Consider the following 23,454-nt stretch of genomic DNA (forward strand, 5'->3'; position numbering starts at 1 on the left):
GAAGGATTTTAGTCAGGTACATTCTTTTTGTTACTGTTTTTTGTGACTTCTCAGAGAAGTCTCTATGAGTAAGAAGAGTTTGGAGGGAGAAGAAGGTCTGTATCCTACTGGAAGGAGGGCAGAGGGTCCCAGCCCAGGGCAACACCTCACCTCAGTCCTTGACGATGCAGGGAAGGCCCAGGCCAATGAGCAGCGGTATAGCAAGCTCAAGGAGAAGTACAGCGAGCTGGTTCAGAACCATGCTGACCTGCTGCGGAAGGTAGGACCTTGACCCCTCTCACCTTCCCGCAGACCCAGCACCACAGGGGAAACAGCAGCACCCCATTTCTTGGGAACTTCAGCTCCGCAAGCCCCCTTTGCCTTCCATATCTTGAGCTCTATCTTAGGTGCCAGCCCCTCGTAGGACCACCCACACCATCTTTGTTATTTTTGTAAATACTACAGTGCAGTATCTGAAGGTTGTGGCTGGATTCTGGTGTCCCTGTGGGCAGGAAAACCACTGGTGTGTCCAACTCTAGGCACTCACAGTCTGAATGTGGTCATTGGGTCTAGAAGGAAGATATCCCGTGAGCCTGAGAGATACCAACCCAAGATGCCGTTCTTCCTTACAGAACGCAGAGGTGACCAAACAGGTCTCCATGGCCAGGCAAGCCCAGGCAGATTTGGAACGAGAGAAAAAAGAGCTCGAAGATTCCTTTGAGCGAGTCAGTGACCAGGCCCAGCGGAAGGTAAGTGGAAGGAGAAGGACCTTGGAGATGGGGGGAAGGTAGTCCTTGAAAGGACTGTCATTCTTCTCCATGGGTGGTCCTGAGAGCGTGTGTGAGGACAGCAGCAGGACATGGTCACGGGTGTGTGCACAATTTATTTGGGAAGTAATGACAGGACCCCAGGGATTCATCGGCCAAAGCTTCCCTAGAACAAGTCTTGAAGGGACATTTGAGGAAGGAAAAACAAGAGTGGAACACATACTTACAAAGATTTGCAGGCAAGAGAAGATTGCTATGTTGCTGTTGGGTTGGCAAGTGGTGGAGTAAGAGAGGTCAGACGGATAAGACCAAGTGTCTGAGACTTAGAGGAGTGACCTTTGCACTGTGACCCAGAGTAGAAAATACATCTACCTACTGGAAGTAAACATTTCATCAGATAATAATTACTCTTCCTGTTTGATGCTTTTGGATAGTTTCAATTCCATGTAAGCCATTTTTTAGTGTTAGCTGTGAATTCATAATGGTTGGTGTCCTGCTCTTTGAAAAATACCCCTTGGAAAAGAAATCAAAGAAAGAGCGTTTTATCAAGGTGGTGAGATGTTGTAGTCAGCAGTGTTCTAGGTGTTGGGCCCTGTGGGTGGTGCATGCCTGTAATCCCAGCACTCAGGAGACTGAGTCAAGAAGATGACCATGAGTTTGGGGCCAGACTGGTAAGTCAGACATAGTAAGAAAAAAAAAATACACAAACAAAAAAACCCTAGTATTGTAGGTTTTGGGATGATTAAATCACAGACCTTAGTCCATACTGCAGGCGCTTTTGTAACATTCCTCTTTGCCAGAAGAAAAGTCACTGGTGCAGTCTAGGGCATCATCTCCTTCCATTCTTTTGTTAGGGTGCAACTTCATATAGCAGAGCACAGAATCTCATGTCAGTAGTTGGGGGGACTTTAGCATTCGTTTCTCCCTTCTAGCCATCACCCCGCTCAGAGCCCTCCTTTGTTACTTTTCCAGACCCAGGAACAGCAGGAAATTCTAGAGAGCTTAAAGCAGGAACTTGCTACCAGCAGGCAGGAGCTGCAGCTCCTCCACAACAACCTGGAAACTTCTGCCCAGGTGAGCCGGGCCCCCTGGCGCCCTCTCAGACATCAACCTCACCAGCCCCAGCTTCCTGCCTTGGCCAGGTTGCTCCCGTTGTGATCACTGCGCAATGAGAGCAGCAGGTAGAGGAAATGTCACCCACTGCTCCTTGGTGCCAGGAGGAGGATTTGGACCTCTGGGAGGGCAAAGTCTGGTTTTCTCAGCATCTCCTTTCCATGCTGTTGCCATTATAGTCAGAAGCAAAATGCATGGCGCAGATCATGGAGCTGGAGAAGCAGCGGGACAGCCTGGTGACCACCGCAACGGGTCGGGAGGAGAAATTGTCAGCCCTGCAAGAGCAGCTGGAATGCTCCCAGCTCAAACTGGCCAGCGCACAGGCAAGTGCAGGATGCTCGCTCAGACTCACCTGATGGGGGTCAGTGTTCGTGGAGCTGGGGGACACAAAACAGGTTGGAGCCATCAGCCTGGTTGCCAGGGCCCTGTCTGGGTATAGTTCCTTGTGCCAGCCAGTGAGCAAAGGTAAAGCGCCTGTTTTCATTTATGAGCAGAGAAGCACTTGGGATCGTCCCTAGGTGTGCAGAGTGAGTGGTCATAACCCCACCCACCGCTTCCTGTGGTCCATTGCACACACCTGTGACCTGTATTCAAGTATACTTTTGTGTTTCAAGCTCACTGGTTTGGACCTCTTTTAAGACAACCTGAGCCAAGAGCCCAGGGATATCAGTAAGACCCCAGGTGGATGCTGCTTGGGCTTAGGAAAGGGTCTAGAGCAGACTCTCACCTCCCTGGGCTGTTCTAGGAGTCTATGTGCCAGCTCGCCAAGGACCAGCGGAAGGCGCTGCTGGCGCAGTCCAGGAAGGCTGTGGAGCGCATGGTGCAGGAGGCACTGAGCCAGCTGGAGGAGCCCACACTCATCAGCTGTGCGGGGTCCACAGGTACTGTCCCCTTCTCAGCTGCAGGTCACATCCTCACAGCCTGCTGTGTGCGGTTAGTATTGGGTCCCCAGTGATGCTTTGCTCAAGAGCTCCAGCCCAGTTGCCCGTCAGCGTCCCTGAGGCTGCCCAGATCCCATCTTAGCTCAGTCACGTTAGAGTTATGTGGTAGGGCCTAGGCAGCTGTGCTGTCCTTGAGCCCAGAGTGTGATAATCACAGTTTTCCTCAGTTGCACTGTAAGAAGGACCTGAAACAAGTGTGAAAACTGAAAAAGGCGTGGACAGCTCTGTGTCTCCCTGACAAGAAAACTAGGGACAGATCAAGAAGTAGCTGCCTGGAAACTCCAGCAGGCAGGGAGGCAGCACGTGGCATGTCGTGGTGGGAAGAGGAAAAGTCCCCTCTTGGCCCGCAGGATGTACGGGCCCTGTGTGCATGTCGATGAGTCCTGAGGACATGTGGGTACAACACCGTCCCCACCCAGAGCCCTGCCCGGGAGGAGTGCGAGGTCGGGGTGTGTCCCAGGGGGATTTGTGAGGTGCAGGATGCAGCCAAGAACAGTCTTTATTACAGCTTATTTTTAAGCCAGGGGGACAGCTGGCAGAGTCCCAAGCCATCCCACAGAAGGACAAGCAGAAGGGAGTGTACAACTGATGGCTGATTTCCTTACCAAAAGGAAGGATCCTGATTTGACAGAGTATACAGGGAGGCTCGTGGCCTAATCAGGGGGCCATCTGTGCAGAGATAGTTATAGTAAAGGAGCATGCCAAGTGCCCACCTGACCGAGGGGACACTAGGGGCCGCAGTCACTGGCCAATGAGGCTTTGAAGAGCAGAGAGCCGGGTGCAGTAGTGCACACACCTGTAATTCCAGCACTCGGGAGGCTGAGACAGGAGATTCAAGCTCAAGCCTAGCCTGGAGAGCTTAGTCTCTGTCTCAAAATAAAATATAAAAGGGGCTAGGAGGCAATTTAGCACCCTGGGGTTCAATCCCCAGTGCTGAAAGGAAAAAAAGGAGAGATTTGAATTAGTGGAGAAAAATGGAGTTAGGAATCATTGTTTTAAAAACCCATCCTGAGGGCGGGGAGTATAGCTCAGTGGCACAGTGTCTGCCTGGCAAGCATGAAGTCCTGAGTTCAACCCCAAGTACCCAAAAAAAGTAAAAAACCTAACCCGAGCATAGTGGCTTACACCTATAATCCCAGCACTCTAGTAAGCTGAGGCAGGAGGATTGCAAGTTTAAGCAAAGCCCAGGCAATTTAATGGAACCCTGTCTCAAAATAAAAAATGTAAAGGGCTGATACAAAGGAGTTTAATCTTCATTACCCTACTCCACATACAATAAATAAGTTCATAAAAATGAATAACTAAAAAATAAAAATACCTAACTTGTATTAAGACTTCCCACATGCCAGGTACTATTCTAAGGACTTGCATGGACATGTCCTGGCCAGCTCACCCTCACAGTCCCCATGAGGAGGGCCTGTCATTCTCCTGCTTACAGATGAGGCGGGCACAGCCAGCCTGAGGTCAGACAGCCCAGTGAGAATAGTGGAACAGGGAGCTGGAGCATGCTGTCCACTTCTGAGCTGTGTGGTCTCCATGGATTGGTACCCAGGGAGCCAGCAGTGGAAATAGCAAGATGGTAGAGCAGCCAAAGAGAGCCAGTGCCCACCCAAGAGCAGCGAGACTCAAAGGGCCTGGGAGGACTTCAAGAGGTTCGCTTGGTGGCTAGAATGAGAGGAGATAGGTAAAACCTGCACCGGTTCCCGGTGTAGGTTCCCAGCTCAATGTTGAGGCTGAGATAGGCTCGGAGCATGGCTCCTCCGTGCAGTGAGAGGGTCCAGTACTTCCCATCAGAGGCAGTGTGTCCACAGCCTTCCTGCCCTTCCCCTGTCCTGGGGCAACTCCTGCAGGGCTGGGCAGCCCATCCATCCAGCAGCTTCCCTCGGGAGTGGGACATGGGCCCTGAGAGCTCTTGTTCTGACTTCACCCATCTTCCTTCTTACAGAGCACCTTCTCTCCAAGGTCAAGTCTGTTTCCAGCTGCATCGAGCAACTGGAAAAGAGTCGAAGCCAGTATCTGACCTGCCCAGAAGGTAAGAAGGCAGCCGCCAGGCAAGTTCGGGAATGCTGCACTGCGGGGACTGTGACAGGTCCCTGGGCACTGGGAAAGGAGTGTGTATGACTCTGAAAGCAGAGAAGCAGAGCATCCAAAAATGACATCCTCAGCCTGGCCTGAGAAATGTTTCTTCCTGCTCCTGGCAGATATAAGTGACCTTCTGCACTCTGTCATGCTGCTTGGCCACCTGACTAGTGACACCATTGCTCACGGGAGCAGCACCAGCCTCAGGGCCCCGCCAGAGCCTGCAGACTGTGAGTAGTGGGGTTCAGGGGCTGCCCTGAAAACAGGACAAGCTGGAGGCCTTTAAACATCCTATTGCCCTGTGTTTCCAGCACTGACCGAGGCCTGCAAGGAGTACGGCAGGGAAACCCTGGTCTTCCTGGCCTCCCTGGAGGAAGAGGCTGACAGCACAGCTGTAAGGAACTGCCTGAGCAAGATCAAGGCCATTGGCGAGGTACTTCCTTCTGCACTTAGGACTCGAGCGAGGCTTGGGCAGGCTGACCTCCCAAGGGACTTCCCACCAGTGTAATTCCCTGACTGTTACTGGAAAGGTGCTGTGTGACTGACACTATGCAAGAAAGAGATAAGCAGTTTTCCTGTCTAAAGGTTGTTAGCTGATTGAGCATCTAACATCTCAAGTAGGCGCAATAGTGTATTTATTCGTTCTGTAAAGATGTCATGAATACATCCTCTCTACCAGGAATTGGGTCACACTAGGACAAAAATACATGAACCCTATGTGAAAGAAAAATAAGAAAGGCAGCCATTTTGTAGACTGACACGAGATGTAATAAAAATCTGTTTAAAGATTATAATACATAGTTATACTTAAGAGGCACATGCCTGTAATCCCAGCTACTTGGGAGGCTGAGGCAGGATGATTGTGAGTTTGAGGCTGGCCTGGGCACCTTAGTGGAACCCTGTCTCACAAAAAAAAGTACAGTACAAGGTAACATTTAATTCATTCCTAAAGTACGTTCAGGCATGTGGCAGTACATTCAGGCAAGTACTGCTCTTTCTCATCTCCCATTGGGACTCTTGTTCTCTCTCTGGTTTTGCTTTGTTTGTTTGTGTTTTGTTGTTTTGCAGTGCTAGAGTCAAACATAGGGCCTTGTGTATGGCGAGCGCTCTACCACTGAGCTCTGCCCCGGCCTCTCATGTGAGCTCACTGACCTCTGATGCATTTTTCTGCCTCTTGTCACTTTCCTCTCTGCTCTCTTCCCATAACAGACATTCGATATTTCTTTTTCGGTGACAAAAATCAAAGTATGAGGTATGATCACCACATATGGGGACGATTTACATTTTTAATAATTTCTTGCAGGAAAAGACACATTACCATGAATCCCTGTCAAAATATTCCTCCTTTCCTCCACACTTACTCAGTCATTCCTGCCCCTTTCTGAGGCAGTTCTGGAAGTCCTCTTTACTTGTATTGTCAGGACTGCCTAGATGTCCTGAATCAAGTCAAAATGTTTCCCTTTCATGGTCATTTTGACTTTGGGGAAGAGCTGGAAGTCACACAGTATCAGATCCTGTGAATAAGGTGAAGGAGGACGTTCTGCCCAGTTTTTACCGGAGAGAAATTGCTGTAAATGTTTGCTAACATGGGCTGATCACACAACACAGTGAATGTTTAAATTAAAAAATTCCCGTATAAAAGACACCAACACTAGACCATGTGTCATTTACTGTCATAGATTTTTTTTTAATTTACATATTCACCATAGTTTTCAGTCACTGTGTATGCAGCTCAGCATACAAGGACATTTCCTGTCCTTCCATTCATTCTCCTTGCTGGGCTCTTCTCATCGCTCCCTCACCTGACACGCTGGCAGCTGGCACCGCCAGGCACCTGCTCACGTGTGTGTTGCCCTGAGCTGGAGACTGCACTCTCATTGCATCCCAGACTCCAGCACAGCTAAATCAGTGCCCGGCTTATGTTCAGTTGGTTGACTGTATACATATAGAGCACACGTAGAGAGCAAATCAGGTAAACAGAAGGGCCTGAGTTGGGGAGGGAGCTTCCTGAGAGGAGGAGGATGACTGCATAATGGGGAACTGCAAGCTTTAGCATCATTATTACTGTTATTTTATTTCAGTGTTAGTAGACAGGGTGGTAGCATAAGTGCTGGAGACAGAGCATCCTCCCAGTGCACTGCTGAAGTGGGTAAATTGAGGACTCAGTACGCAAGTCCAAATATGGAGGACACCATGAGGAGATAAAAATTAATGAAACAGTGTGGTGGATAGATCATGGGCAGGCTTCCTTTCTAGCCAGGTATTCAGAGGATCTTCGCAGCGCAGGATATGGAAAGTGCTGGATAAATTTGGGGCAGAAAACATTTTTTTAAAACTTGAACAATTGAACTGACTAAAAGTTAAGGAAATTCTCAGGATCAGAACCACAAATATATGTTGGTGGACATTTGGGTTCTTTCTAGTTCAGGCCGTTATGACTGCACCCCCATGCTCATTCTGGTACATGTTTCCTGATGAATATGTGTAAGAGATTACCTAGAGTATATTCCTAGGAATAAAATTACAAGGTTATACAATGAAACAGTTGCATAGAATGTAAGGGGAAATATTAAGTCATAGAAAAATACATACTGTGTGATTACTTTTGTACAAATTTTTATCATTTAAACTTTACAATACCTTGTTTAAGGATGCATCTATGTGAGGTTTTATAAAAGGCATGACAGTTACTCTCATGAATCTATCTTTATTTTGAGGTGGCGGGTAGGGAGAAAGCTAGAATTCAGGCAGGAAATAAAGGAGATTACAAGCGTAATACATTTCACCCTGCCAAGATCTGGAATTACAGCTGTGCACCACCACACTCAGCCAAAATTTGTATTTCTTAACTGATATCATAAAAACATGAAAATTGCACAAAGTAGTGTGCTACCAAATAATGTTTCTGTACCACATATATACTGCATAACATTGAAAAGTGTGTTCTTATTTAAATTGTTTAAATAAGCATAGCAGGAAGCATAACATAGTATGTGCTTAAAGACATGGCTTTAGCTAGTCGTCGTTACATCTGTAATCCCAGCACTCTGGGAGCTTGACGGAGGAAGATCGTGAGCTCTATCTCAGCCTGGGTGACTAGTGATTTAGCAAGACCCTGTCTCAGAATTTCAAAGGGGAGGGAATGTAGCTCAATGCAAAAGACCCTTGTTTTAATCCCCAGTACTGCAAACAAAGGAAGAACTCTACTACTGAGCCACATCCCCCCAAATCCTGCAAACAAACGAGCACACACTACATTGGTTTTGCATCATTCGGACCTGAGGTCTTATTTCTGCTCTTCCCTCGTACTAGTAGCATAGCTGTGATCAGAGCATTCTGCCTCTCTGGGCCTTGGTTTGTTACCTCTACAACACGATAGGAACAGCTGCTGAGTCATACTGGTTGGAAGATACATTTGTGGGGTTTTGGGGGTGATATTCGGTTTGCTTTGGTTTGGTTTGGTTTGGTTTGGTTTGGTTTGGTACTGGGGATTGAACTTATGACCTTATGCTTGCCAGGCAGGCTCTGAGCCACTGAGCTTTATCCCCAGCACATGTGTTTGAGAAAGTTTTAAAATAATTCCACCTATATGGAACATGGTGGCACACACGTATAATCCCAGTACTGAGAGACTGAGGCAGAAGGATTGCCATGAATCTGAGGCCAGCCTGGTCTCCATTAGTGAGCTCCAGGCCAGCTGTACTATATATAGCAAAACCTTGTCTCAAAAATTTTTTTTAATTTAAAAATACATAAAATACTTCCACTTAGCGAATAAGTTGGCACTGTACAAATATGGGGTTAGGGCCCAAGCACCTGCAGCTGAGTGACCTTGTGGGACATCTTGGTTACTTTTCTCTCATTACTGAGACAAACTACCCAACACCCAAAATTAAGGAAAGAAAGGTTTATTTAGCTTAATTTTTGGAGGTTTCAGTCTATAACCAGCTGGCTTCAAAGCAGGGTGGCATGGTACTGGGGCAACACTTCAAGAGAGCAGCAAAAAGTGGGGAACAAGCCTCTTCTCCCTTTTATCACACACAGGCCACCAGCTGCCTACCTCTAGGGCAGATGTAGACTTACAAAATCTCTGTGCCTCCTTTTCCACAGAATGAGAATATTTACAAAGTAAAGATCCTGGCTTCCTGCTCAGTCTCTCAGTTAAACTTCTAAACTTCTCAAGTTGACACAATGTATCAACCGTAACTGAGGTTAAGGTGGTGGCTTCCTACAGGCTCCCACCTTGGCCATCCTATAAGGGTGACCACTGCCAAGAGTCAGTGCAGCCTTTGTTACGGTGTTCCTAGGAGCTGCTGCCCAGAGGCCTGGACATCAAGCAGGAGGAACTGGGAGACCTTGTGGACAAGGAGATGGCCACCACTTCAGCTGCTATTGAAGCTGCCACAGCCCGGATCGAGGTAGGAGATTCTGTGGGTTCTTCGGAAGTGACACTGGTGCAGCTACCCTGGAGCAGCCTTGCCCCATAGACACACCTTAGTCAGACATGAGGCTACAGTGGAGTGGCCCCTGAAAAATAGCCCACTCCCAAGCCCACTACATCCAGGAGGGGCAGAAATGAAGGGGTCTTTGCTAAAGGAAGTCGAGCAGTTTCCCCAAGGGTCAGGTGCTTTGGTGTCAGACCAGCCAGAGTGAAGTTCCAGGCTAACTACTTACTAGTTAAATGGCTTCTATCAATTATACTCATGTGGCTCAGATTTTGCTCCCATTTCTATAGAGTGACAATAACCATGATCCTACTATAGAGACACTGCATGGCAGCCCTACTCAATAGTAATGAATCTCAGAAAAAGCCAAGTGGGAGCCACTGGAAAGGTCATATATCCCTCCTTTGGTGGAAACTTCAGACCACAGCCGCCATGGTAGGATCACCTGCCTCTGGGAGCTGATAGCAGCTGCCCCTTTTGGCTTGGGGTAATCACTCCCGGCACTTTCTGCACTTCAGCCTGGGTGGCCGAAGGTCAGGACCTCCACGGATTGCAAAGTGATCTCCTGCAGCTGCCTCTCCTGGACAGACTGGAGCCCTAAGCTCTCCCTGACCCCCACAGGCTCATGGGTGCAGCATTTAGATTCAGGTTCGTCAGCACACACAGCAGGCTGGACCCGGGATGCAGGAGGATATTGATGGGTTCCTCTCACTAGTGCTGCATTTAGAAAGCCTGCTTTTTTTTAAACAGGAGATGCTCAGCAAATCCAGAGCGGGAGACACAGGAGTCAAGTTGGAGGTGAATGAAAGGTCAGTCTGAGTCACAGCAGCATGTTCCTGGTGTTGGCTCCTGCCCTGCATCCCCATCAGGGATTAGAGTAAAACTCAGCAGCCTTGGAGAGTTGCAGTGTCTGTGTGAGCAGCTGTAGTGCTGCTGCATTATGGGGAAATGGAGCGCAGGAGTCGCAGCCGAGCCTTTTCTCATAAGGAAGGTCCTGGGTCGGTCTTCTCACTGGCCAAGGGCTTCATCCTGGGCGGTTTTAGCTGTCTTGGTACCTTTCTGGCCTCCCAGTCGCATCCCAGGTTTGCCTTGGCTTAAGAGTGAAAGAGGGGATCATCCTATTGTTCTTAGTCTCTGTCTCAGACTTGTTTGTTTTTTGCCCAGGATCCTTGGTTCCTGTACCAGCCTAATGCAAGCCATCCAGGTCCTGATTGTGGCCTCAAAAGATCTCCAGAGGGAGATCGTGGAGAGCGGCAGGGTGAGCAGGGTGTGGGCCAGAGGATGGGGGCTCAGCTGTCATCTGTGGCTCCCCCGCTGCTGGTTTTTTCTCTGTCCATCGTGGCACAGCTACCGCACCCATGGGCATCAGGTACTGTGGGATGAAGGGGGGCCCTGCCAGCTTTGAGGGCAGCCAGCACCAGCTTCTGGCTCCAGCTCACACATCCTAGGGAGACCTGCTGTGGAAGCCCCACTTCTGTTGCCAGTGTGGGGCCTCCAAGGAGGAAGTGAGCACTTTGGGAAATCGGGCAGCTCTCAATAACAAACCCAGTGCTGTCCCTCAGAGTCCTAGTGGGATTGACCCCAGGGCCCTCATAGATACCGAAATCTGCAGGTGCTGCCATCGTTGCTGTTACAGGATGGCATGGAATTTGCATAAAACCTACACACATCCTCCCATACACTTCAGAATACTTCTAGCTGACTTCTGATACCTACTGTAGTGTAAATTCTATGAAAAGAACTGTTACATTGTAGTGTTTCATGAATGGTAAGAAGAAATCCGTACCTCTTCAGTACAGATACAGTGTTTGGTTTTTTGTTTGTTTGTTTTTAATATTTTTGGCCAGACATGGTAGCACACACCTGTAATCCCAGCACTTGGAAGGCTGAGGCAGGAGGATTGCCATGAGTTTGAGGCCAACCTGAGCTACACAGTAAGCTCCTATCTCTAAATAAATAAATGTTTTAAAAAAATAAAGGTATTTTTGCTCCAGGACTAGTTGCTCACAGATCCAGGCAGCCCATGAAAGGGAGGCCGGCTGTGTTGACTTCACACAGCAGCAGAGTGGGCTCATCGCTATTTACAGAGACCCTGCCGTCAACCTCTTGTCCACTGTGCCACTTTGGCCTATTGCTCCTTCCAGTCCTGTGCTCAGCTGCACCCCAGGAGGCTGAGGCTCTGTGTGAGGAGTCAGAGCCCAGACACCACCCTAGAGAAAGCAGCTTACTTGCTCACTACAGCCTGGGGTTGTTTCTTGTCCCAACTGTGGACGGGTGGACAGATAAGGTTTATCTGCAGATCATCAGACACTTCTCAAACATAGGCATATTTTTAAATCTAATTAGAAGTCATTTTTAACATTTATCCACTGTATATGGTCTTCTTTTGGCACATCATGGAGTGCTAGATCCCCTTATCACTTGTGCATTTTATTCATCTAGTGTTTAGTCACCCCTCAGCGTCCTCAGTGAAGTGGTTCTAGGACCTCCTGCAGAAACCAAAGCTGCATATTATATAAAATGGTGGTGTTCGTGTGTACCCTGTGCTCATCCTCTGGTGTATTTTAAATCATCCACACTTATACCTAGTACAGTGAACACACTAGAAAATAATGACTAGAAAACACTCCATGTTCAGTACAGACATGATTCTCTCCCCAACCTTTTGTGGCACTGGGGATTGAACACAGGGCCTCTTGCATGCTATACAAGCACTGTGCTGTTGAACTACAGCCTCAGCCCCTCAATTATCTTCAGTCCATCATTGTTTGAATCTCTAGATGTTGAACCCTTGGACACTAAGGGCCAACTATAGCAATAACAGGCATTGGGAGCCAGGGAAGCCCAGAGTGTACTCATAATTGTTTCCTACATAACATCAGGAAAAATGTTTTTACTTCCCTGAGTCATACTTTACTTTTTCATTTTTTAAATAAGATAGCACCTTGAACTTGCAGTGATCCTCCTGCCTCAGCCTCCCAGAGTGCTGGGTTCGCTGGCATGCACCACTGCCCAGGTGGTGCTCACAGATACAGGTGGTCCATGAAGAGAGAGGGCCAGCTATATTGACTTCCCACAGGGGTGCAAAGTTGTCTTTTCTATAAAATGGGAATGATGGTGCTTAAGTGATAGTGGAGGCTATAGGATTACATATAAGCATCTGGCATGTTGTAGGCTCTCCATAAAAGTGACTGTTACTGATTTTCACTTCTATAGGGAACCGCATCCCCTAAGGAATTTTATGCCAAGAACTCTCGCTGGACAGAAGGACTCATCTCAGCCTCCAAAGCTGTGGGCTGGGGAGCCACCATCATGGTGTAAGTGCCTGGATCCAAGACTTCCTCCCAGCCCCCATTCCATTGGTCCACCCCAGAGATAACTGAAGGAGAAAATAAAAATCATGCCCTAGAGATAAACCAGTGATAAGTCAGTGGGACTCAAAGTTTGAAAGGTACCTGGGTTGGCACAGGGGCAAGGTGGGCAGGCTGTCCTCCCTGTGCAGCAGGGCTGTGGAGTAGGCTGGAGTGAGGGACAAAGCTGTCTGTGACCTTGTCCATCCACTCCTCTCCTGACTTCCAGGGATGCTGCTGACCTAGTGGTCCAAGGCAGAGGGAAATTTGAGGAGCTGCTGGTGTGTTCACATGAAATTGCTGCTAGCACAGCCCAGCTTGTGGCTGCATCCAAGGTAAGATCATACAGGACTCCCCAGGATGCTATAAAGCCTGGTAAAGTTAGTCCTTGGACAATGGAGCTGACCCCAGGAACAGGTAATTTATCCATGAGTCAGGTAAATTGGGGCCCAAATTCTGCCGCGTGGGGGTCCCATACCACCCTCTTCTAACAGCCTAATCACTGCTACCAAGGATCCCTCCCCCCAGGTTTCCATCTGTGTGCCTGTGGGTCCTTGCTTCTGCTGAGACCTTAAAGGGTCTCTAAGTAGTAATCCCAGCATCAAGCAACACTCAGAGACGCTCCAGTTGGCCAGGAAGAGAGGCCACCTGGTGTGGCTGTGCAAGTATATATAACTCATATTTGCCCCTGCTTTTTAGTCTTCAAACTCGAACCAGTGTCCCAGCTAATCCTGTGCAAAGCTTGTAACTTTATAGCTTTCACAGACATCACCCAGTGAGTGTTCTTCATTTGTTCATATTTTTTTGTTGCCTTAGATTGTCTTTTACAACTGGAACAGTTTACTGAAGTGAAAAAGCTAGAACTTGAGGCTACCAAGCCCACAAGCTGGGAAGGATTGTTTAGACTATAGGCATGCTGGGAGAGGACTCCACAAGCAGCAGTTTTTAAGAGATTGACTCATAACAGGGGGTCGTACTTATTTGTCAAGACTCATCAGACCAGCTAGCTATTCAGTGCAGTCCTTGATGCTACCCATGTATGACCCTCAATCCACTTTGTCCCGGCAGGTGAAAGCTGATAAGGACAGCCCCAACCTTGCCCGGCTGCAGCAGGCCTCTCGGGGAGTGAACCAGGCCACGGCGGGGGTGGTGGCCTCAACCATCTCTGGCAAATCACAGATTGAGGAGACAGGTAACCTTCCAGAAGTACTGCTTTCCTCCTCTACCCTGTTTAGCCACTAACTGTATTTTACCCCATGATCCCAATTTCCCATGGTTCTGTTTCGAAATGCTCTTTTTCATCTTTCTGTTGTATACTTATTTTCTCCTAAGGTGGATACCATATTATAGCAATATAAGCATGCTGCTTATATTGCTACAATGGCAGGCCCCTAAGTAGATTTTCAGAGAAATAGCTAAAAGGAAAATCTGCAAGCCGGGTTGGTCCTTGGAGAGGACAAATGCTGGTCACCCCCTCCATCCTTCCTTGCTCTCTATCCCTCAGTTTCTTCTATGTATGTGTTGGCACGTGGCAGGCCAAGCATTCTAGCAGGCCAAGCATTCAAGCATTGGTGTTGCCTGGGGGAGATCAGCCAGGGATGTTATTTGACAAGACCTTCTCTTTTCCGTCCTTGCAGACAACATGGACTTCTCAAGCATGACGCTGACCCAGATCAAACGCCAAGAGATGGATTCCCAGGTGAGAGCCCCATTACCAGCTCTGATTCTAGAGATCTGCACTGCAGAGACATCAGCCCCAAGTGTTGTTTCCAGGGAGAGAAGCCAGAGAGAGAACGAAACTTGGAGGGAAATGAACACAGATGTTCCTCCTAGCCCAAGACTAAATGCTAATGATGTTGGAAGACTCAGTGGAAGTAAGAGAGATGATTAGCAAAGATCAGAATCTGAAGTCTTGCCCACTTGTCTTGAATTGGTTCCTTTAGACACGTTTAGGGATCTCCTGGCAGCCCACCCACTGGTACTTAATAGTCTTACTGTCACCCAATGCTAGGGTTCCTAAGGGTCCCTTCCAGGGTCTTGTCCTGTTCAAAGACAACTGTTCAAAGACAGATACTGAAATTTTACACTTCTTAAAGCTAAAAGTAGAGAGGAAAGAAGTATGAAGGAAAAGAAGTGTGGGAAAAGAAAGTACAAGACAGTGGCCACAGGGTCAATGGCTGCCATCTTTTCTAACCCCTTGTAACATCAGATCCAGGCGAACCTGCCGCTGTTCTGCACATGTCCTGGCTGTGATTGACAGGTCATGCCCAATTGCCCAGCCGCTTCACCATGCCCTAATTTCCTGCCCTCACTCCTATACATGTTTTCAAATACTCTGAGACAAAATGTGTATGTTGAAGAGTAGAATTGGAAAAAGAAAAAGAATAATAGAAGTCAACAACAAAAAAGAAAAAATAGAAGTTGACCAAAGAAAAGAAAACTCAGTGGTATTCAAATTTATCTCCCTGGTTCAGTAGAACTAGACCATGCAACACAGGAATCAATGGAATTCTTGAAAAAAATTTGCTTATCTGTTCATCAGTCTCAGATTAAAATCCAAGTTGGGCTGTTAAAACTTCACAGGTGGTTCACTTAGCATCTTATAGAAGTCATGTGGCCAGATTTCCAACCAAATGCAGAAAGATACTAGTCAGAGGGGACCATGCCTTTCATCCAGCTACTCCGGCAAGAGGACTGCAAGTTTGAGGCCAGCCTGGGCAACTTAATGAGATCCTGTCTCAAAATAAGAATTCAAACACAGCTGAGATGTATTTACCTAGCATACATGAGGACCCTGGGTTCAATCCCAGCACAACAACAACAAAATTAATAAGTCGTAATAGAACCATTGGGCTCCCCCTGTCCTTGACTGTAAATACCATCTGTATGCTGCTCAGTACCCAACTTCCTGGCCTAGATCTCTCTAAACTCCCTGTGTGCCTAGCTGTATGTTTTCGCCACTTGATGTTCATAAGTATCTCAAGTGGAACATGTCCCAAGCACGTACCTACCTCGTGTTCTCCATCTTGTCAGTGGCACCACTGCCAACCCACCTGGAGTTGTCTGTGGTTCCTCTCTTTGCCTCACCCTCTGTATCCAGTTGATTCATCTACAAGTCCTGTCAGCTCTGAATCTCCAAAGCCCCGCCTTAGGCTTTCTACTTCTCTGAGTCTCCTCCTCTGTCTACACCACCCTTGTCTGTCCATCTGCCCGTGACTGAGCCATAACAGTTACATTCGACTGTTTGAGTGGGTGGTGGGCGGAGGAGAGGGGAGGCGCCGTCCTCCTGTGGGTGTCTTACATTGTCTGTAATGGTTTAGTTGAGAAACAATGAATCACACCTCTAGGACTACTAGTTTACTTTTACCCTTGACCTGCTACAGTGCATTCATCTCCATGTAGTTTTGTTTTTTTTGTTTGTTTGTTTGGTTGGTTTTTTTTTTTTTGTCTTTTTCCTTTTTATTGGTACCGGGGATCAAACTCACAACTGCCTGCTTGCAAGGCAGGCGCTTATGCCGCTGAGCTAAATCCCCAGCCCCTCCATGTAGTATTTTAACAATATAAAGGATGCATGTCACCTGCTTGCTTTGGTCCTTCCTGTGACTTCCCCTTGACTAGAATAACAGACGACACCTACCAGCCCTGGCCACAGCATCTCACAGCACACCTCACCTGGGACCCTCCCATTCCTCCAGTACCTCAGGCTCATTCCTGCCCTGGGCCTTTGCTCTTGCTCTTTCTTTTGCCTGGAATTTTCCTCCCCAGCTCTCCAAACAGCTGTATAGGTTCCTGTTGGTTTCAGCTGAAAGTGACTTTCCAGGAGCATCTGTGGCTGGCCACCCTTAGTCTTTATCATGTCACCCTGTTACTTTCTTTAGATTGAATTCTCGTGTTCATTTGTTTGTTCTTCTCTGTCTTCAGCACCTGTAGCAAAGACTGAGGCCCACGATGGGTGTTCAGCAAGTATTTCTTGAATTACTAAGTAAAAATCTAACAAGAACCACCCCTTCCTTTAGTAAGATTGTCTGTCTTTTCCTTTAGCAGTAATAACCACAGAGATACCAGAAGCATCATAGTTCTTCCTCTGTGGGCTCCAGGGACTGGGATTGAAGGAGAAGGGTCCCAGCTAGGCTGGAGCCCAGCATGCACGTGGGCTAAACCAAGTGCTGTTCGGGTGCATCATCCAGAGAACCGGAAGGCGGGCTCTCCTCCCATGGAGGTGTTACCTATAAACCACTGTCCCTCCCAGGGAGGGTCACAGGTGCGGGGGAGAGCGGCGAGGCAGAGCAGAACAGGTGAGCTACAGAAGCAGAAGGATGGAAGAAGAAAATGAGAGCGCAGGAACAGGGTTAAGTCCAGATAAGGCAGAGCTCTGAGCTGATCTAAGGAAACCTCTGCTTCCTTTCCCAACAGGTTAGGGTGCTGGAGCTGGAAAATGAGCTGCAGAAGGAGCGTCAGAAACTAGGAGAGCTGAGGAAAAAGCACTATGAGCTTGCAGGTGTTGCCGAGGGCTGGGAAGAAGGTGAGCTGCCCCGAGGACCGGCAGTGTCACCACGAGGAGGGCAGCTGCATGGCCGGAGTCTCCCCTCTCATGGGACAGAACAAGAAGAGACCTGCTGATGTGTCGTTTTCTTCTCTTCTCTTAGAGCCTGTTTCCCTCTGTAAATAACCTTTAAGCCTAAAGCCCGGGCAAATTGTAGTGAATTAGAAGCTTTTGCTGTCATGCTTCAAAACTGACTGGCAAACTCGACTTAAAGCTATGTACTTGCAGGCCACCAGCTTGGGTGGCACCCCACAAATGTAGCCCCTGGCCAGTGCAGAGTTAGTGGTCAGTGGGGATCGGGCAGCCAGAGGCAGGCAAGATACAAGTTTTTGTCCAGAGCCAGTGACAGGCCATGATGGCCAGAATACAAAGGCTCAGGAAGCAGTGGGGGATGAGGGAACCCCCATCTCCGTGACTGCCATCACCTGCTGTCTGTGTGTGCCAGTTCCCACATGCCCAAGGTGGCCAGCCAGATGAGAGCCAAGAATGTAGCTTCTTGTTGGTGTTGACCCACCACAGACCTATCGTAGTGACTTCCTGGGCACTGAACTTGGGAAGGAGATGGTTATACCACGGTCAGGGTTGTCACATATGTTATAGCCAAATATAGTAGTAGTGTGTGTTGGTTTAAGGCATGCACACACACATGAAACGCCATGCGACATAAATTACCATTGTCTTCTAGGAACAGAAGCTTCTCCACCTACACTGCAAGAAGCAGTACCTGAAAAAGAATAGAGGCAAGCTAACCTGCCATACGTCAGTGTAAGTCCTCATTCCGTATGTATGTGTGTGTGTCCAGCTTCAGGACAGGTCCTTGGTGTCCCAGTGACAGCCATTGACCAAATCAAAGGACTTGCACAACCCTGCAAAGACTCCCTCCTCAGTGAAACCGCCTGTGTTTGAACCCATGACGGGGTTCTCTCCCTGCCTTCCTGGTGTCCATGTAGGCTGCTTCATGCACACATGAGTAAGTCTCTGTCCAGGAGGGAGATAGGGTCACTCTACAGAGAAGACACCAGCTGGTCTGTCCACTCTTCATTTCCATAGCAATTAGCATCCTTCTTAGAGGGATTTCTTGGTGCTATTGTTGTTAAGAGCTTGGAAAGAAAGTATCTTACGTTTTTTTCTGTTCCTTTTATTGCAGTCTTTTCCGTTTCATCATTTGCACAAACTTCCAAGCATCAAGGACTGGTGGCCTCCAAGCCAGGATGCTCCCGGAGTGGAGCCAGGACCATGGGAACATCCAGGCTGAGAACAGCAAGGCAATTCTCCCCTTCTTTTGGCAGTCCCAAGGATTTTCACTACTTCTTATGGTGGTTGTTTGAGTCTTTTGGTTTTAGATTTTGGAAGTTTCACTCACATAGCCAACTCTCTCTGGAGCTCCGAGCCCCCAGGACCCACACCACACAGCCACGGTACTGTTCAGGCTTCACCTGGTGCTCCAACTCAGCCTCCTCACCGAGTGCCCTGCTGAGTGAGTGCCGGTCAGCCGAGGCCACTCACCAGGGGCAGGCGACAGCTCTCCTCAGAAGGCTGAAGCAGAGCGAGTGCCTTTCCTTCTTGACACTGGGCACCAGCGGAACACCTGTGTCCACCATCACAAGCCAGAGGGCCCCCTGAGTCAGGGTGCACACAGCCCCTGGACTCCCGGGGACTCCTTTCCTCGGAGCTTACCCACCCCAGCCCTTGGTTGAATGGCGCTGGCAAGAAAAGCAACGCTACTTCCCTGGGGTGAATCACCCTTGCCACATGAAGTGGGCCACCTCCCTCCACCCGGGCGAGGGCCTAGGAAAGTGTGAGACAGGCTTCTGTTCCTCCCTCTGCCTGCCCTGGCATCCTCTGGAATCCAAGGAAGATAGTTCCATGTGCTACCTAACTAACAGACCCGGCAGAGTAGGCCCTCTCGTTCCCGTCAGGAAAGAGCTCTGTGTTGGTGTGGGCCCCTTCGTATTTATTACTAACCTTTAAGCGGCAATGGCTGACACAGAGATGCTTGGAGCAATCAAGACTGCAGGTGACTGTGATAAGCCTGGCACTGCTGCCCTCCAGCATCAGTTATCAGGGATCCCAGACAAGGCCAAGGTGCCGTCCCTGGGCAGTTGTAGGCTTGGATCCCAAAAGCAAGCAGGTTCCTCGGAGCATTTGGGGCAAGATGAACAAGAAATGGGGCCACACATTCTCGGCCTTCACTGCCCTGCAGACAGGACAAGGACAAAGAGCACAGCTGCCTAGAGACAGGGAGCCTGATAGCGCTTGCTGCTCCCAGATGGGCCCCAACATCAAGTGACCTTGCGATCTTGGAAAAACAGCGTCTTCCTTCTTTATCTGTAGCAGCTCATGGGTAGTAGGCCTGCACTTCTTTGTACCTGGGCTCATCGCTGGGTGGCTGAGTTTTGCTACGTGACGGGTTGTGAGATTTGTTTAATCACTGTGAATCAACCTCCTCACCTTCCCAGTCCATGCATTTTCTAAGTAGGACACTTAAAGCACTGTCTCCCAGAAACTCAGATTACCATTTTCTGGACATGGGACCTCTGTGCTGGACTATGTGGAAACTGGCTCTGTCTCTCTGTGCTCAGCATCTCTCCATTCCAAGGTTTAGAGGGAGCAGCATGTGGCCCCCAGCCCATCTGTGCCACATAAGCCAGTGAGTGCATTGTTGCTGTGGGTCACCTTTTCCAGAAGTGGTACCTAATCCTCACTTTCAGTCTAAACCGCTCAGACTCGTGGTGGTGGAAGAGGAGCACACTAGGATTCTCTGAATAACACTCCCACGGAGATACCATAGTCACTTTTAAGACTCTCCTGGCCTCCGCTTGAGTAATTAAACAGTCAAAAAGGCCCAGAGCACAGGCAAACTCCATGTGTCACAAGCATCACTGTCAGATGTAGTATAATTATTCCATCATAGCTCAGATTACAGACTATCCCACTCAGTTATTTTCTACCTTGGCTTGTCTAAAAATGATTGTTAAGAGTGGGGATAAAATATCTTATAGAAATCACATCTTCACACTTAAATGAGTCAGGCCTTTTTAGTGAATGAAGTCTAGTAAGTGAATATAGATGGGGCCTAATCAGGCAGGATGGCAACAAAATGCAGGTTTAGAACTGAAGAGGTCTGGTATTCTGGGATACAGTGCTCTAATGCCTGCAGACTAAGGACACTTGCCAACATAATAAGGAAAAACAGGAATAGATCTTCCTTGGTGGGGTCATTTTATATCTAAGCATGGAGTTTAGACTCCTTAATTTCCATTACTTGCTGGTTCTGTTGCTCTCAGTGGACCCCCCCATCATCCCACACGACTGAGTCCTTAACCCAGTGCCTGGAAGAACCCCACACTGTCCAGAGCATCCTGTGTTGGAATTCTTTCACCTACTAAGTCAAACACCAAGGTTTAGGCCAGAGAGCACAGGACTCACAAGGACATGTCATTTCAGTCAGTGTAGTTTGCTTTGGCGTCTTGCTTCTTAGGAAGAGCTGGTTGTCAACAATACCTGGGAGTTCTCACTTCTATAGTCTGAAGGGGTCTCCTGGCTCCATTTCACCCTGGTCTTTAATAGCTGGCAAGTGTCCTGCTACTTTCTATGCCTTTCCAAATCTCTGGAAATCCTGCCAAGGAAAGCCTTCTGCCCCAACATTGGCCTTCTGGCCAGAGTGGCTTTGCCTTCTCTGCCATCTTGGCTCCTTGAGCAACTGCACTGCCTGTAGTTTAGGAAACCACCTCCACGGAGCCTGCCAGCCATCAACACAGTAAAGCTGTTTACTGCTCAGTTCTCTGTCTCCCAGGTCCAGGCCATTTACAGGGCCAGTAACACCCAGGGGTGTCATTGCCTTCCATGCGCAGGCACCAGAGCAGCAAGATAGAATTGGTTAGATGCTGTTGAACCCAATTCCAGAAGGAGATCTTCCCAGCCGTGTCTTTCAGGTGACCCTCAACTACCTCAGGTTTGAAGGCCCTAAATTAAGCTGATTACCACTCATAGGGACAAACCGAGGGGGTTTGGTTAAATCTAGGTAATAACACACATGTCTCAAACCTATAACAAACTCACATTTAGGTTTGCAGGGATGGAGTCGGGTTGGTTTTTCTGTTTTTAACCTCTTCCCCCCAGTTCTCCATTAGAATAGTCCCTACAAATAAATTTCATTTTTCACTGAGTCCCTGCCTTCCCAAAGGCAGGTGGCCACTGGCTTTTGTCTCTTTCCAACAATACTTTTATTACGGTATTAAGACCTTTCTTTGTATAATACATTGCATCTGTGTTTTCAATTTTTCAAATAAATATTTCAGGCTGGCAGTGGGGGATAGCAATGAACTGGTCAGAGTGGCCCTGAGGCCTGCTCCAGGGGAAGCCTGCTGGTGCATCCTGAGATTCCTGGAATCCACTTAGCTCTGGGCCTTCGAGGGAAATTTACTGGAACTTCTACACATGTTCCATCTTTGTCCACTGCCCTGTGAGACTGCTCAAACAGTACCGATGGGTCATGACTATGATTTATCCAGAAGGCCGAGTCTGCATAAAATTTGTGGCTATTCTCTCAATCTAAAAGATACAGACATCACCTGCTCCCTTAAAGTTGGATATGACTAATTCAGCTCAGAAACAGAAGCTGCTACCATGAAAGGATGCAAAGAGAGAGAGTCACAACCACCAGAGGATTTGCAGAGGTGCTAACAGAATGGGGCTGGGTTGTAGAATGACCTTTCTACTGCAGAGTGGGCTGCATACAGATAGATGAGGAGATCCGCTGGGGACACACAGTTGGATAAGGGCTGGACAAGATACACAGGAGTCCCTGCTTGGCCCAAGTGGCTCCTCAAGAAAGGAATAATGAGGTGAGTAACCAGAAGCTAGAGCCTATGAAGTCAGAGAACAGGACGATGACAGTACACACTGTGGCCTATGGCTTCTTCACATCTGATTATGTCACAGTGATCGTGCCTGCTTGGAAGCACTTCTGATAGAATGGATGGTTCTTGGTCGCAGCACCCCTGCAGGTTATTCCTAGAGCTCCGTTGTGAAGCTAAGAAGCTCAGAAAGCCAGGCAGCAGGACTGCCCTGGGTGCAATGCCTTGATGGGACTGCACTGAAATTGGCTAAGTCCCCTCCTGGGCCTGCCCTGGGCCAGCAGAACCTTTCTGCTCCTGCAGGTTTGCCACAGCCCGGGCCATTCCTCCCAGAAGCACTTTGCCTTGAGCAGGTGCCCTAGGAGCTGGTACTCACACCCCTGGGGACTTCCTGTGGTCCTGTGAGCAGGCCCCAGTTCCAGGAGGATAGCCAGGCCAGCTGGTCATTTGGGCCAGTAGTGTTCTCATCAGCCAGATGATGCTAATGGGCCCCTCAAAAGGCTTAGAGAGTTAAGGTCTCTACAGGCAGATTTTGAAGTTGCTTGGGACCCGGGGTCGGGGATGCTAAGGTGAAAAAGAAAGGAGATGGGCAGGTGACAGGAAGGCATGGAATAAAAGCACACTGGGTCTAGCTGTGAGCTGAAGCCACTGGGTTCAAATTCTACTTGCCCTGGTTACCCTTAGTGTCTGGCACATAATGGATGTGTGACAGACCTCTAAACATTACTTCAGGGTCCAACAGACATTCACAGATGCTTTATACACATCACATTGTCATGATGCAGGCACTGGACTTTAAAAGACAAAGCCTTTGTGGTCCCAGTCCTCAAAAACTGCATTCACATGTCTCAGTTGTCTACGGTATCAGGCACTAGAAGCACAACAAGAGCAAATGGTCGTGGTTCTGCCCAGCTGGAGCTCACAGGCTACCGAGAGAAACAGTAGCATGACACAGGAGGCACAGTAACAAGCAGTAAGAATCAAGGTAGCATGCTAGCAGCCTGTAAGGAGCCTCCACAAGGATAGCTGAGCATATCCATGCTTACCAGAGAAACAGACTGAATGCAAGATACATAAGAATTTATGAGATTGGCTTACAATGGCCACCCAAAGTCAGGTGTGGCAGAGTATAAAAGGGCTGTCTGTGCTGGAGACCTGAAGGGTCCAGTCAGAGGCCTAGAACTCTGGGTAGTATCCCATGTGTTGTATCAGTAGGCTAACAGGTCTGTACTAGAGGCTATGCTGGAAGTCAGGAGACAATGTCCAAGGTGTAGGTGAAGACTGGAGCTCCTCCAAAGAACCAAACTGAGCCTTCCTTGTTTGTTCCCTCTTATTCCATGCAGGCTACAAGCCTATTGGTTGCTGTCATTCACAACCA

General features: G+C 48.5%; 1 protein-coding gene across 5 annotated transcripts in view; it reads left to right on the forward strand.

Annotated features, from left to right (window-relative positions):
• Hip1 (huntingtin interacting protein 1) overlaps positions 1–21,525 on the forward strand; it is a 152,179-nt gene extending 130,654 nt beyond the window's left edge. For all 5 annotated transcript variants that reach the window (XM_003470091.5, XM_005003670.4, XM_063234297.1 and 2 more), the window contains 18 exons: positions 171–259; positions 612–728; positions 1,719–1,820; positions 2,039–2,182; positions 2,605–2,740; positions 4,746–4,832; positions 5,002–5,109; positions 5,191–5,312; positions 9,187–9,297; positions 10,075–10,133; positions 10,489–10,582; positions 12,541–12,641; positions 12,904–13,009; positions 13,743–13,866; positions 14,312–14,373; positions 17,088–17,196; positions 17,903–17,982; positions 18,365–21,525. In XM_003470091.5, coding sequence (XP_003470139.1) covers positions 171–259; positions 612–728; positions 1,719–1,820; positions 2,039–2,182; positions 2,605–2,740; positions 4,746–4,832; positions 5,002–5,109; positions 5,191–5,312; positions 9,187–9,297; positions 10,075–10,133; positions 10,489–10,582; positions 12,541–12,641; positions 12,904–13,009; positions 13,743–13,866; positions 14,312–14,373; positions 17,088–17,196; positions 17,903–17,955 — 1,724 coding nt within the window. In that variant the 3' untranslated portion in view covers positions 17,956–17,982; positions 18,365–21,525. The remainder of the gene's footprint in view (positions 1–170; positions 260–611; positions 729–1,718; positions 1,821–2,038; positions 2,183–2,604; positions 2,741–4,745; positions 4,833–5,001; positions 5,110–5,190; positions 5,313–9,186; positions 9,298–10,074; positions 10,134–10,488; positions 10,583–12,540; positions 12,642–12,903; positions 13,010–13,742; positions 13,867–14,311; positions 14,374–17,087; positions 17,197–17,902; positions 17,983–18,364) is intronic.
• The last annotated feature ends 1,929 nt before the right edge of the window (positions 21,526–23,454 follow it).

The sequence above is a fragment of the Cavia porcellus genome, unplaced genomic scaffold, assembly GCF_034190915.1.
Source record: "Cavia porcellus strain 051 isolate PalLab524CR breed Dunkin Hartley unplaced genomic scaffold, mCavPor4.1 scaffold_23, whole genome shotgun sequence".
Lineage (NCBI taxonomy): Eukaryota > Metazoa > Chordata > Mammalia > Rodentia > Caviidae > Cavia > Cavia porcellus.